We start from the raw sequence: 14,881 nt of genomic DNA, 5'->3' as shown, positions 1-14,881 counted from the left end.
CACTCAGCTACAGGCAAACCAGGAGACGCCCTGCTCTCTGTATTGGCAACAACATCCTTTGTATTTTTATTTATACTCTGGGTGCCCAGAGCATATAAATTAAATAATGCAAGAGTTCGTTGCTCTGGATCTCGGCTGCAAGAGTCTCTTGTTGCACACAACAGGTAGGGCTGCTCAAGGTGAGTTTCTTTTCCACCAGCATCACTGAGCTGTGTGTTGCTGGAGAGCAGATTTAGGCACATGCAGCCTAGAGATCAAGACTCTCCAGAAAACTGACACATTAGTGTCAGTGAGCTGACCAGACTCTCAGCAATACACCACACATTTGTCCTACCCTCAAAAGCCACTTGGCTTTCCCAACATTAGCATCAACAAGCCAAAATTTACTGATCGTTAGAGTTTATTGTTATCAAGAGAATAGCGAATTTCTACTGCATTTGAGGGCCAGACAAATTAACTCATTTTTACCTTACAGATTTTGACCTCCTGTGCAAACTGCTTGCGAGGAAATAAACAGCAGCCTTCTCCCTTCCCACACACCAGTGAAGGGTTAATGCCATTCCCTCCCAGGGCCTCATTACTCACACAGGAAAGGGTCTCTTGGACAGCACCAAGGTAACAGCAGACTGAGGGACACTACACTCCCTGCTGTTTATAACCGTGGTCCGTGCACAGGGGTGATTTTGTTTTCAGAGAAATGAACCCAAGTCATCTTCACCAACTGGAACTGCATATTAGATTTAAGAATAACTTGCCCAGAGAGGGTCTCCTTCCAGAGGTCCTGTTACTGCCATAAACAGAGGCTGCTGCAGAAGGGCAAAAAGGGCACTGATCAACGACTGCAACCCTGTCAAGCTACCAAACTGAGTAGAGGGGTATCTGTCAACAGAAAAAGCAATAGCATTATTATATGTCACCTTGACTGCTCACAACGCCCAGCTCAGGTTGCACTCCCAGTAGACCAGCACAATAGAACACAGTCCCAAGAGAGGCATAACATGAAGAACTTTTCTCTCCTGAACTTACATACAACTACCTCTTATTCTAGAGATTTTAGTTATACGTGGTGGTGAGCATAATGCTCTCTAGATCAGAGCACAGCTGGTGATGGAACAGATGCCTTTTCCAGACAATTCTCATCCTGAATTCAAGAACTTAAGAAATACCAGATCTAGCACTTGTTTTGTTGTACCATAAGACAGATGGAAGTGCTTGTACAACTACTCCTATTGCAAAGGGAAAACAGTGTTGACATTTACTAGTTAAAAGCAGGGCCTCTTTATCCAGATGACAGCATTAGCAGCTATGCAATCATTTTCATCTGGCCACAGCAATTCGCCCCATTTAGAAGTGAGTGAAACCTGCACAACAGGTTACTGTGTGTTTTCCTTTTTAGAGGACAAGTCTGATCCCATGTCAAATTAAACAACACTGCTCATTGGAAAGTGCTGAATATCAGATACTACTAATGGAAAAATAAATCTTAGGAGCAGTCTAACATCTGTCTCTTTTCAGAACTGACCAGTATTCAGAAAAAGTCAGGTTGGAAAGAAAAAAGCCAATCACAACTTTCCAGTATTCAAATAAGTCAAATTGAAACCAAAAATAAAGAAGTTGGAAAGAGCTGCAATGGTCAGAGAAGTTTAGCTTATAAGCAAGCTGATATCTACAACAACATTTACCACGAGGACAGAAACATTTTGCTTCCAGCTACCATAGAACCAAAGTTTGCATGTTTTTGATTTGATATTGTTTTTGAATCTGGAATACACAGGCACTGAGACCAAAACCTTTCACAGAAGGAGTCTGTGGAGCCTCCATCCATGGAGATATTCGAAACCCAAGTGGACACAGGGCTGGACAATCTGCTATAGCTAACCCTGCTTGAGCAGGAGGTCGGATTAGATGGTACTGAGAGGTCCCTTCCCACCTCAACCACTCTGTGATCCTCTGAAAGCCAACAGTTTCTTCCTGTTTTCTGCCCAGCAGCTCAGGACAGAGAGGCAGAGCTGTTTTCAAAGTGAAAAACATTGCTTACTAAGGAAGAGAGTATTTAGATCCAGCTGTCGATAGCTTTGATAAGTTGGAAGCAGGATGGATGATCCACCTGGGAAAGGGAGTATGCCTCACTAATTGGGCAATGCTTTACTAGTGCAATTTCAGAGCAGACCAGCAGCAATATGCTCAATTATGTTAATGTTTCACAGTGCTTTACCCAGACACATACACACAGCTACCCATTATAACAAAAAAAGCCTTGAGCTCTTACTGTATAACCCTAGTGCCAATGGCCGAGTCTCACTTGCACAACTGATACGTTATGCCTCTGTCCTGGCAGCAGTTATGCCAAAGGGGTTATCAGTTTCCAAAGAAGGAATGTAACAGCCAGGACTTCAGTCCAGCTGCTATCATGCCCAGCAGGGACAGGGAATAAAAACTGCATTATTTTTCCCCTCTGACAGACTTTAATTCCCGATCTCCCTCTCACCAGGACTTCTTATCACCTCAAACCAGTTTATCTGTCCAGCCTCATATTATAAGTAAGCAGAAACTTACACAGCTGCATAGAGGCCTCCCACTGCTGAGTGGATAAATCCTCTCACAATTGTGTGCAATATGAAGGAAAGAATCTGCAAAGACAAGAATAAAATGTCAAGTGCCAGATGCCAAGGGGTATCAGACCCCAACACACAACCATTCCTAATAGGAGCTCTCCTTTCTAGCACATAGGCAGACCTGAGCAGCCAGAGCCCAAACCTGAACACCAGCACAAGGAAATAACTCGTATTCATCTCTAAAAGCAGCGTTGTTCCTCACTGTGCTGACATGTCGTGTATGGTTAACCTCAGAGAGCATAAGACCTCCCTCTTTTGTAGATGGCATTGTTTCAAGGACACATACCCAAGAAACAGTAGCAGGGGTCACAACATTCTGATCTTATGTCCAATTTAGTTAAATTTCCACAAGTTATTGCAGACAACATGCAAATATGAACAAACGACATGCGTTTGCTTACGTCACCAGGGCACGTCTAGGGATAGTATAAAAACCACTGAACTCATCTGCCAAAAGCAGGTGGTGTCACAAAATAAATATTATAACAGGTTTATAATCCCACTGGTACCATTGGGCACAGCATTTGATGCAGAAATAACCTGCTGTATATAATGGTGTCACAGTCAGCAGCTTAAATCAAGCCCAGGTCAAAAGCACAGGCACTGCTAAGAGCACCTCAATAGGGAAGTATGTGTAGTTACAGAGCTCAGCTGCACAAATTCTATGTACAAACCACAGATCAACTCTGCCATTTTAACTACACTAACTTCTCTAGGTTACTTCACGATGTGTCAACTGAATGGTGCTATTTGTTTCAGTTTTAAGGCCAGGGATCCCAAAGCAGCACAGAGATCTCCCAGCAGTGCCAGAATGCCCTCCTGCCATCAGCTGGTTCTGCTGGTTTGCCAGCATCACCGTGCCTGGCATTTTGGCAGGACCCCTGCCACCAGCCCCTCCAGCACACCTCCATTTGACCTATTCACCTGCAGCTGTAGATTGGGAATGAGACAGGTGACCCCAAATCCAACCAGCAGGACATTTGTGAATGCAAAGGCATTGGTGGCGTTGGTGATTTTCTGGATCTGACGGTCACGTTTTTTCTTTTTCTTGTCACCTCTGGAAGAATAACAAAACCTGCATTAGGAAAAGCACTTTCAGCAGCTGCTGAAACTCACAGTTGATATAACATGAATCTTGCTATCTAAACCACTTTGTCTGCAGGTCTGGCTATGGAGATGAAAGGATCTCCATCGGTGAAAAGTAAGGAACAAATGGCAATTATTTCAGTGCTGCTGCTGTTATACTAGAAGGAAAGCCTGAATCTCTGTGCTACAATTTAGATTTGCTCCTCTTAACTGTCTTAGCAAACTCGGAAGATGCAGTCCCTTCCTCCTTGCAATTATCAAGTCTTCCTTCAAGCTTTCTTTTCTATATTGGTGAACCAATATCCTTTTCTTCTACATATCTTCAGAAGAGGAGGCCTACTACGTGGCTGTATGCCCTGCATGGTGCTCACTACTCACTGCTCAGCGTTGCTCTCCTCATTATCTTCGGAGCCATCATCACATTCTTTCAGCCTCCAGTCCATGATGTACCCAATCACAGGCGCTGTCAGCAGGCACAGCAGCTGCAGTACCCCAAAAATGGAAGTGTAGAGACTCACTGCAGGGGAAAAAAAAATAAAGGTGCTAAGGGTGTCAGTTCAAGGGATAAACCATCAGTAACAGGAAAACAAAGAGAAAAGAAAAGAAACTTCCTCCTCACTGTTCACCTTTCCTGCTAGAAGCCCAGATTCTCTGTACTTGCAGATTAACCTGCAGGGCTGAAAGCAGCTGGGATGCAGAAGTCCTCCTTCTGTTGTATTTTTAGAGGAGCATCAGCCCAATAGCAGGCAGGACCAGCAGGGGCACCCAAAAAACTGCCTTGTGCCACTGAGGTTTCTGCTGGCTGGGAGCAGCAGGGAAAGTTCTGCAAGTGATGCATCCTGCACAGCATCCCTGCCTTAGTCATCTCCTCTGCTGCCTGGCAGGGAGCACCAGATGCTGGAGCTTCTGATCTGCAGAAGATGCAAGGACAAGCCATGCTGGGAAGGTGAAATCTATGCCATTTTGTGAAGAATGGATTAGTTAGGAAGTGCCTCTACGGGAGGAAATCAGCAGCAAGTAACACAGCATCTGTGAGCAATCATTAAAATTTCCAACTGATAACAATTCCCTGCGTATTAAACACAGGAATAATGTCTACATGGCTCTCTAGGGGAAAGCTGATGCCAGCAGACTTAGAAGAAACCTCCCCCCTCCTGTTATCAGACAGCTCCCCCACTCCACAATGCTTTTCCCACTTCCTCTCTGCACCCCACACGATGGATCTGCAGGCATCACACAGAAGGGCTGGTGAGTCAGTGTACCACAGCTCTGAAATAAGGATGTGATTCCAAAACTGACTATCTCAGCACAGAGCGCTCACGAATTACAGCACTGTAAGCAAAAGCAGCCAAGAAGAATTTCAGTTTATCCCTCCAATGCATCGCTGGGGCTCTCAAAGCAGTACAGCCATGAAGTCCCAAAATCAAGGCGGTGTTGGGAGAGAGGTTTCCAAGAAGCCTTCCTCTCCTATGCAGTCATAGCAAACCCCAGCAGGGCTGCCACGCAGTGCCAGGCATGGCACCAGATGATCCCTTCCTGGCTCCAGTTGCTGGCTGGGAAACTAAGAAGAACTTCCAGCTCCAGCCTCTGAACTCACATTCCTGTCCCCATTACCTCTGCACAAGCAAGCCCTGACGTGGCCCCACATCCCATCTGCTGGAGCCAAAAGAAACAGGTGGCATCACCCTCTACAAACACTCCAAAAGCTGATTTGCTCTTGCACGGTTATTTTTTAACAGAGGGTAAGAAGCAAGCCATGCTGTCAACTTTGTTTCTCTTGCTACTCCGAACACTTAATCTTAGGCTCTAAACAGTGGGAGCAGAAGCCAGCTTCAAGCAGGGAACAAAGTTTATGGGGACAGCAAGAGAAGAGGTCCTATAGGAACAATCTCCTCAATTTATCTATCATAAAAACTGTCACTTCCTAAGGAGGAAAAAATATGAAGCAAACACCAGCAGGTACAGCAGAAGCAGAGCAAACAAAAGGTTGCAGACACGGGCACAACCCTTTATACCCACTGTTCTGTAAGTCATTACGTCAAACTGCCCTGAGCAATACAGCCAAGTTTTCCAGCCTGTCCTGGTTCTTCCCAAGGTCTCCAAGTACAACCAGATTTGGAAGCGAGGTAACGATTTACAGAAGGCAAAGCCAAATTAGAGGTCTCAAACAACAGGCCTCCTCTCTCCTGCCTTCCCATGGTACAGTTACATGGTTATTTAGAGAGTTTCTGTGTTCTCTAGCTTCTCCCCTCCACCTTTTTGGGGGTTTCCAGAAGATAAGGAGCCACACACTGACTGCTTTTCCTCCTCAATGTTTCACAGTATGAGATACATGGGAAGCAGAACTTCCAGTGCTTCACTGCAGCTTCAAGACTTCGTGCTCTCTGATTTCCCTCAAATCCTTCTCTCCTGGGTATATTGCAGTTTTCTTTGACCTAACAACACTGACAGCTCTTTCCTCCCCTTGCTGAGTACTGCAGGTGGGGAGCTCTGAGCAAACAAGTAAACGATGCACAAACAAGGAATCTGAGGGAGCAGCATCCCATCCTCTCCTGATGGGCATGGATTACATTTCTAGAGATCTGCACGCATCTTGGAATGGCTCTCACAGCCTAACACTGCTGTGACCAGACAAAACCACTGTTTTGCTGGTGCCATGGAAACACCAAGACAGTGGATTGCACTGCGAGCCCAGGCTGCATTTGGGGGAGGAAGGAGAGAATGGGAAGAAATCTCTAAGGTGGCACAGAAAAACAATTCACTCAATAGAAAAAAAAGCACAGAACTTGATTGAAACAGAATTGGCAGCATAAATTGATATTAATCTTAAAATACTGGGAAGGGGGAGAGGAAATAACTAGAGCAAACCAGGGGGGAAAAGAAAAAAAAAATATCACAGTACAAGAATTACAAGGTAAGCAGAAAACTGAGCTGTGCTGAGAAAGGTAGGCAGCATGAAGTTTGTCCTGTTTACTGTTTAATGCCTAAACTGGCTCTTGAGCCAGGAGATAAAGAGCTGAATGCTGCAGGCTGTCAAACGCTCAAACAAAGCAATTCAGGGAATGCCAGGGCTTGGAGTTTCCTTCCCTCCCCCAGAGCTCACTCCTGTTTTCAGAGGAGTGCCTCTTGATTTATCAGCTTCATGCAATCCAGATTTAACAAGTTCAAACTGGATCTTACTACAAAGAACAAAAAAAAAAAAGAAAAAAAGCTAAGTCTTGTTTTGCAATCCTCTGTATTTCCAACAACAGTAAACTAATGTACTCTTTCCTGTTTGCTCCATGTACTGAATCAGAGCTATAAATACAAGTCCAGCACAGCGAGCACCCCTGAGCCTCCCCACACACACAGGCTGCACAAAACAGCCATGACTTCACTTCTCCCACCCTGCTGCTGGGACCAGACACCCAGCCCAGCCAATGGTCATACAGTCAGCTGCTCTGTATGCCGTGTTTGCTTAGGATAAGTAAAGCAAATACCTAATGAAATAGGTTTCCCAATTGAAAAAAGAAAAAGCCACAGTTCACCCTGAGAGGGCATTTCAACAAGCTATCGGAAGGAATATCATGGAATAGTGTTTAACAGACACTGGGCTAAAATTAGATTGACATTCAAGTGTCCACCTCACTGTGTCCCTCTGCCCTGGGCCAGCTCCAGCCTTCCACTGGACCCTACCAGCAGCAGTCACTGCACCAGTAATTGCTGTAGGTGGTGTGTTTGCTGAGTAATCAGTCATGTTGACCTCTGGGAAGGATCGAGTCTGGGTCAGCACCCAGTTCCAAGGAAGCAGATTAAAGTCTTCAGGTCACCCTACCTTGGCTTTCATCTCCGGACAGAAACTCAAGGATGGTGTTCATGGCCCCCATGTAGAAGATGAGCCGCAGCTGAGTGACACACATGGTGATAAGGCTGAGCAACAAGATGGGGCTGAAGACACTCTTCATGAAGGAAGGAGAAGCTACAGAAGGAAAAACAGAGTCTTTGAAAAAGGCAGCGTGGTCTTATAGACAGGCATGACTTCAGAAGAGGCTGCAGATCTTGGGTTAGCAGGCCTTCTGGCCAATCATCCCAGCTTGGTGCCAGTGGCAGCCCCCAAATCCACTGAGAGCAACTGTCTGCTGTCTTACAAACTTCCCTACTGAATAGTGATAGATGTTGGGAGTTTGGTCACCAAAAACTGCAGCAAGGTAAGTCTCACCCAATTCTAGTGAGCAAAGCAATAGGAAACTTCAAGCCATTTCCTTCTGCCATATCCCTGAGGAGGGAAGGCTGAGAGGTGGCATCAGCCTGTCTAAGAGACAACAGTGACCAAATGTGCTGCCCTATGGCCACACCATTACCTGTGTGGTCATCCACACCTGGCAACAGCATAGTTTAGCAGGTATACGTGAGCAGGATTCCTTATATAACTGAATTCTTCTCTATATAGCTGTGCCTGGCACGTGGCCCTGGCAACATACAGAACATGTATCGCTCTTCCTCATGTAAACAGGCCTGGAGCACAGCACCAGCCCCCTGCATGCACCAGCATCCCCCAGGGCACGTGGTGAACCACACCTGTGCTGTCAGGCTGGCACTTCACTTCAAGGTCCACCGTGGACAGGCAGAGCTTGTTGTTCTCTTGCAAGGCTGCTGATTCTTTGGGGCCCTTCATGGAGCTCCCCACGCTCAGTCGGCGTCCCACGGTTGTGACTTGCTTGTAGAACTGCTTCCCAGTGATCTTGTGGTCAAATCCCAGCCAGCTGAACTTTATTTTCACCCTGTTGGGCAGTAAAGAGAACGAGGGCTGCAACACAGGGTGGGAGTTAGAGGCAGCAGAGTTGTGGGAATCAGGGTGTGGGGGGATGCAAGGCACTAGGTTTCCACCTACAAACCCACAAGTCATTTGGATCCAGATCAGACAGATATACCTGGACCACTTTGGCACAAATCAGTATAGGAATGCTAATTGTTACAGGCACATCGTTCTCCTTCATGGTTCCAATGCTTTGGAAGGTAACACTTTTCACAGGTATTCACCAGCCAAGATATAAAGCTAATGTGAGACATAAATCCTCACCCTTGGAAGAACTGGCAGCAATAAGCAACATGTAAGGGAATTCCCTGCCCGCTCTTCTATATTGGCTGTGAGGAAGATTAGCCCCCAGGGCTCATCTAGTTGATGCTTACGTATAGTCCATGTCTTCTGGTCCTGGGAAGGGCTCCAGTGGCCAGTTGAAGAAGCAGTTGAGGAAAACTAGTCCTGCACAGCTTGCCCAGACAAGCAGAATAAGGATGAAGGAGACCCCAAAGTCATATATAACCTAGAAAGCAGAAAGAAGTATGATTTTGGCTGTAAGAGCAGAAAATTTGGAAGTCTCTAAACACACACAGGAACTGAATCTTGCAACAGCACATCTGTAAAGAAGTGCTTTAACAATTCATCCCTCTTTCTTTCAACATCATTGCTAAATGGTACAAATCTCCAGCTAAAAAGCACCGGTCATGAGTCACAATTCCACAGACTCACCTTGATTCCTGGGAAGGTCACAGCAGAGGAAGCATAGGAGCCGATCATTAGAGCAATGAACGTGGAACGAAGGTCACCAAACATATTGGGCAGCTGGGGACAGAAAAATCAGTTGGAAAAGGTTGTTGCCTGGGTAAGGGAGGGCGAGAGGAGGGGAGAAACTTCTTGAGAAGATGCTGGCATTCAGAGATAATAATACTGGGTACCAGAACCCCCAAAAAAACAAGTTTTGTTCAAGAATGGCTTAGCTCATCAGGATGAAGATCTGCAGGTTGCATTGGTATCTCCAGTGTCAGGGAATGTCTACAACCCACCATTTACGTGCTTAACAATACTGCTTCCTTCCAGACTGACAGCATGCTTTGCATTGGTCACCTTTAGCACAGGATCCTTTGTTCCAGTCCTTGTGCTTTCCTTAAAGGTTCCCTTCCCCAAGGTTACAGCCACCACCTCTGTTTCTCTCCAAAAACCCGTGTTCAGGTTCTCTGCCAATCACTCTCCTTTTAGCCGAGAGTTGCTAGAGATGGGCTGTGACAGCTGCACAATCCATAACACACCTTGGGCTGCCAGTTTTGTTTATACACCTTGGGTCAGCACTTAATCTTTGCAGTGGACCGGAAAGCTCCTGCTGTAACAAGAAGGAATAGGAACCAACACGAACGGTGTTGCTGCTACGTTGCTAATACCAGCCAGGTTCCCCCATGCAGACAGACTGTATAAGTGAGATTTTGTTGCCTCCTTCCTGCTCTTTCAGGTCACAGATTTGCCAAATCCACTCAGGCATCACTACCACGTCAGCTTTGGGGTCTCCAAGGACACTGCAGGTGCCTTCAAGCACTGAAAGCTAAATGGCATTTTATCTGTTTTCAAGACAGCAAAATGATTTGGAGAATATTGGATTGAGTCTGAGCAAGCAAATGCTCTCATCTCATTCTCATTTCGGTGCTGGAAAACAAATCCATCTTTTCCAGGAGCAGCATATAAGGCAAGTGAATCTGGCTTGTGTCACAGCGGGACCGGCGTGTTTACAGCACAAGTATTCCTGCACAGGAACACTCGAGGATCCATCTGGCTGTTTATCATCCCTCTGCCTCACTGCAGAGCTTTCTATGCAGCACAGCCTCCAGGTCCTCGGATAACCCCAGCCAGAGAACAGCAGCAGCAGCAGACACTGAGCCCCAAGCGGGCACGGCGGAGGCAGCAGAACGCTGCACTTCTCTGCAGCAAGGAACCCCACACCCATCCCCACATCCCCGCACCCGGGAGCGCTGCCAGCAGGCTGCTTTTGGGAGCTGCAGGCAGGAAATGGTGAACGATCCAAATTTCTGTTACCAGGCATAGAAAATCCCTCCCTGGAAGTGCTGGCCTATAAAAACAAAACAATGCATCCCAGAAAAAGAGCATCTGCAGGATGAAATATCTGCAGGTTGCAGGGACTGGCCATTGTCACCAGGCAGGGTGTTTGTGTAATCTCCAATGCCCCAAACCTAAAATAACCTCCAGAAATTACAACAAACAGCTGCTGCTGCTGGAGAGCTGCGAGCAGGGCGAGAGCTGCACAAACACAGCTGCTTCTTGGCTCGGGTTGCTCTTCCCCAAAGTCTCAGAGATGACAAAAAGCCTTTTTCATAAGCAGATGAGCAGCTCCCAGGTGGGTCCTCCAGCTCTGGGGGTACCAGAGACCCAGAGAGAGCCCGAAAGCAAGCAGCTACTTCTGGGAAACCCAAATCTGCTTCTGCTTCGGTGGGGACAAGTCCTAGAAAGGCTTGAGACTTTGGAAAATCTTGTTTGGCAGCAAGCAAGTGGCCGGATTAAAGAAAATTGGACAAGGAGATTCAGTGGGCTGGATAAGATCTTATCAAGTGCAACTGCTAACACCGAGCACTCAGGAGGAAAGGAAACCTGAGAGCTGAAGGGACAGAGGGAAGGAAAAACAGCCTGGGTCTGGACAGAAAATCCCTCAGCCTGCTAGTGTTAGCACTGGCAGTGCCTGCCTGGGTCCAGGCTGAAGACCAGCTACTAAAATAACGGGCAGTATTTTCTAAGCCAGATTTCCAGCATAGCAGCGAGCACTGGAAAAACATGAACCCTGGGGATGAGAAAATAAAGAAAGAAAACAAACGCACAAACCACAGAGCAAGTAGGATCTTTGCCTTCTGCCAACAGAAGGATCTGATCCTCAGTCTGACCTTATTCCTGCAGGCCAGAATTGACTCCCCCACTGACTTCTGCCTATGCTGGTATGAGTGTCTCAATTCAGGAAGACCTACCATGAAGAAACATCTTACATCTTCTGTTTAAAGGTCAATAATACTCCAGGTATAATTAACTTCGTGCCCTGTCTGAAAGATACTTGATTTTGCCACACCAGAGCTCTTTTTTCCTGGAGCCCTTTACTACAGGTGTGCAATCCCAAACTGATAAAATCACTTCCTCGTTTCCTCTTGCAGATGACTTCTCCTCATTTGCCCTATAATAAGACCTCCAATCAGTTTTATATGTTTTCATCTTTTCCCTGGACACACTCCCTATACAAAAAGCACCACAAAAAAAAACATGGCAGTGGCATTACCAAAACCAGCTGCCCTCCTATTGCAGGGACTGTTTGAAAGAAGAGAAGAAGAAAGAAAAAAAAATCCATAAATAAAAATCAAGGGACTGAGAACTGGACTTGGAAATGGCATTTCCATTCAAGCTAAGCTTTGTCTTCCCTATCAGGGGGTATATTTGGAAATAATACAGACAATAAAAACATGTTCTCCAGGAAAGCCTCAAACTGCCTGCTTTGTCCTACACATATGGAGACTCCTGTTCCCGTTCTCCAACAAACAAAAGATCACAGAGCCCTAAATGCTGCTAATATTTCTGAGCAGAGCAGATTCCCTACACAGAGATGCTCCCCCCCCGCTCCGACTACAGGGCGCTGTTTGTAGCAGAAATGAGAGCAAAGCAGCTGCAATTCTTTGAAAGGAAAACAGGACTGAAAACAATCTATAAAAGGCTCTTTGTGGTAATTTATCACACATGTTTATTTCTTTGCATGGAATAGCTTCGGAGCAGAACCAGTGCCAGATTCCTGTGTTGCTGTCAAAGCCACCAATACGGATCTGTTTCCATTTCCAATCTCCACTGTATATTGGCTAAGAGCAAGTCACGAGGCAGCAAGCTCCCCTCTGCATTTTAACAGCAGGCACAGCCTGACCTTGTTCCCAGAAGCAGGAACATCACCACTCCCCCTCCTCCCCGGCAGGCAGCCCGCCCCTGCAGCATGCCACTGCTGTCAGCAAGCCCTGGGGACTCGGTGCCAAAAACACCTCCGACCCCAAGAGACACCTATCATGGATTGCAGTCCCACACTGTAATCCTCAGCAATCCCATTTATCCCTCAATTCCTACAGGAGCACAGAGGGTTGGATTCTCCATCACAACGCACTGTGGCCACGCAGGCAGGTCCCCAGCACTCAAAAAAAGCATCCAACCACTGCATGCATGGAACATCCCAGCCACGCACCACTCTCACCACCCTGGGGTGACAGGGAACAGCACAAGTGTGTTTCACCCATTTCCTGGAGTGCTCCAGATTGCTAGCAGGACAAAGTCACCTTGCTTTGACTCATGCACACCGAGCAGCCGGGACCTGCATCAGCCAGCACAAGCTTGCTTGGCAGCAGGCATTGACGTGTGCTCATTGCCACTTCTACACAGCAACCTGCTAACCCCATGTCTCTCCCTCACCACATGCCATCCCTACAGGCCACAGGTGGAAGGGACCTGCAGGAGAGCCCCATATCACCATGGAAGGCAGCTCGTGACAGCAACTTGGATCACTGCTCGGAAGGTTTCACCTTTTTCCTGCAGATGTACTTCCTCAGAGCTGAGAAACTGGCTCATTAATGAGGGTGTTAATAAGTGGCTTTGTTTATTTCTGCCGCTGCTAAACAGCCACAGAACAGCACGTCTAGTCTCTGCCCTGCCCTCCATCATCACCAGTGGCTCCAAAATAATCAGTGACCCATTAATAACCACTCAGAGAGACAAGAAGCACTGCTGGCAGCCATGAGATGGGAATTCTGTCCTCTCCCCCAGTAGCACCAGTGTGCTTCTCTCTTCCTTGCTTATATTTGAAGCAGGATGACATTTGCCCCACAGATCTCTGGGAGCATAGCCAAGGCTTCCAGTGAAGAACATTACATACGTCCAAGAGACTGACATCTGCACACAGTTTTGAAAGCTTTGAATACAAAAGCAACAGCAGCAGCAACATCACAGTTCACCCAGGGATCTGCAAACAGCCCCTGCCAGGTTTAGGTCTCAGGAGGTCAGCCGGCACCTAACCCACGTTAAATTAGAGGTAACCTTAACTAGCAGTTTAACTTTTAACAGAGAGCTCAAGGCAGTGCAGTTGAAATCAGAGTTTTCAACCAGTGCTTCCCAGGCTGTTTTCTAGGAGATTTTCTGCCCAGCCCTCTTTCAGCCTCATTGACATAGGTAATGAGGTGGAAAATGAAGCAGCTACTTGGAGAACGATACTGCTCCCATCTCCAGGCAACACGAACCCCAAAACACAGAGCCCCAGCTGACAGCTGTAGACCTGTGCTCCTAACACAACCCATGGGCCGAGCTGACTGACATGGCTGGGCAGACAGAGCCCAGTTCACTCAGTGGCTCAGCATTTCTAAGGAAACCTGGATGGGACTTTCACCCTTTTGTGCCAGAGAACCACCATTCTCCTGGGGAAGGGATGCAAAAAGCACTCACAAGAAGCTGCTACCCCACTGCAAGAAGGGGGGAAGTAAAGGGAAAAGCAGCCTTGGAATAACCAACTAACACCCAGTCCTTCGGGTAAAAGAGCGACTGACCCTTTGTACCAAGCAAACCCATGTGCTCATCAAGCTGCAGGCAAGAGATCCACGTTGCTCCTTCCTGCTAGCCCAACTCCCAGCCACGGTAAGGAATAAACCAGGAGTCAGGTGTTAACTCTTTGCTTACCGTGAGTGATGTGAAGGTCATGCACATCCCACCAAAGCCGTTCAGAGCCAGCGCGATGAATATCAGCACAGACAGAGCTGCAATGACAAAGCCCAAGTGCCTTTACCAGGGTGGGAGGGAAGGGAGACCACCGAGCCCCCTGGACTTTGATCCTGACACAAAACCTCAGAGGTGGTTCAGCACTCTGGGATGTGCTATGCTGCCCCTGCCCCAGCTCATCCCACCAGCCCATTTCCCAGCCATGTGGAGAAGGATGGCTTGGGTGTAAAGGCCTCTTGGATGGATGGGTCTCTATTCTGTGGTGAGTAGGCTTGCTGATATAGCTTGTCTGAATGGCCTCAGAATCACAGAATGATTGGGTTGGAAGGGATCTTACAGCCCACCATGTTCCAAGCCCTGCCATGGGCTGGGTGCTCCCTACAAGCTCAGGCTGCCCAGAGCCCATCCATGGCCTCGGGCACCTCCAGGGATGGGGCATCCACTGCTCTGGGCAGCAGTGCCAGGGCCTCACTGCCCTGAGTAAAGAATTCCTACCTAGTATCTAACATAAATCTCCCCTCTTTTAGTTTAAAACTTTTTCCCTTGTACTATCACTATCAGACTGTGTAAATAATTGCTTTCCCTCCTGCTCATGCACTCATCATATGAGGAGGATCCCAGATCTGCACATAGAGCACACGGC

The 14,881-nt window shown here is 47.2% G+C and overlaps 1 protein-coding gene across 1 annotated transcript in view; it reads right to left on the bottom strand.

Moving 5' to 3' along the window:
• SLC43A2 (solute carrier family 43 member 2) overlaps positions 1-14,881 on the bottom strand; it is a 28,484-nt gene that overhangs the window by 4,333 nt on the left and 9,270 nt on the right. Inside the window, exons 5-13 of the mRNA XM_048966784.1 lie at positions 14,200-14,276; positions 9,211-9,303; positions 8,871-9,004; positions 8,259-8,461; positions 7,516-7,659; positions 4,080-4,218; positions 3,540-3,672; positions 2,557-2,630; positions 756-879 (exon numbers count right to left, since the gene is read on the bottom strand). Coding sequence (XP_048822741.1) covers positions 756-879; positions 2,557-2,630; positions 3,540-3,672; positions 4,080-4,218; positions 7,516-7,659; positions 8,259-8,461; positions 8,871-9,004; positions 9,211-9,303; positions 14,200-14,276 — 1,121 coding nt within the window. The remainder of the gene's footprint in view (positions 1-755; positions 880-2,556; positions 2,631-3,539; positions 3,673-4,079; positions 4,219-7,515; positions 7,660-8,258; positions 8,462-8,870; positions 9,005-9,210; positions 9,304-14,199; positions 14,277-14,881) is intronic.

This window comes from Lagopus muta, chromosome 20 (genome assembly GCF_023343835.1).
Source record: "Lagopus muta isolate bLagMut1 chromosome 20, bLagMut1 primary, whole genome shotgun sequence".
NCBI classification, from domain to species: Eukaryota; Metazoa; Chordata; class Aves; order Galliformes; family Phasianidae; genus Lagopus; species Lagopus muta.
Note: the sequence above shows the minus strand (reverse complement) of the source record. Positions and strands in the feature narration are given on the sequence as shown.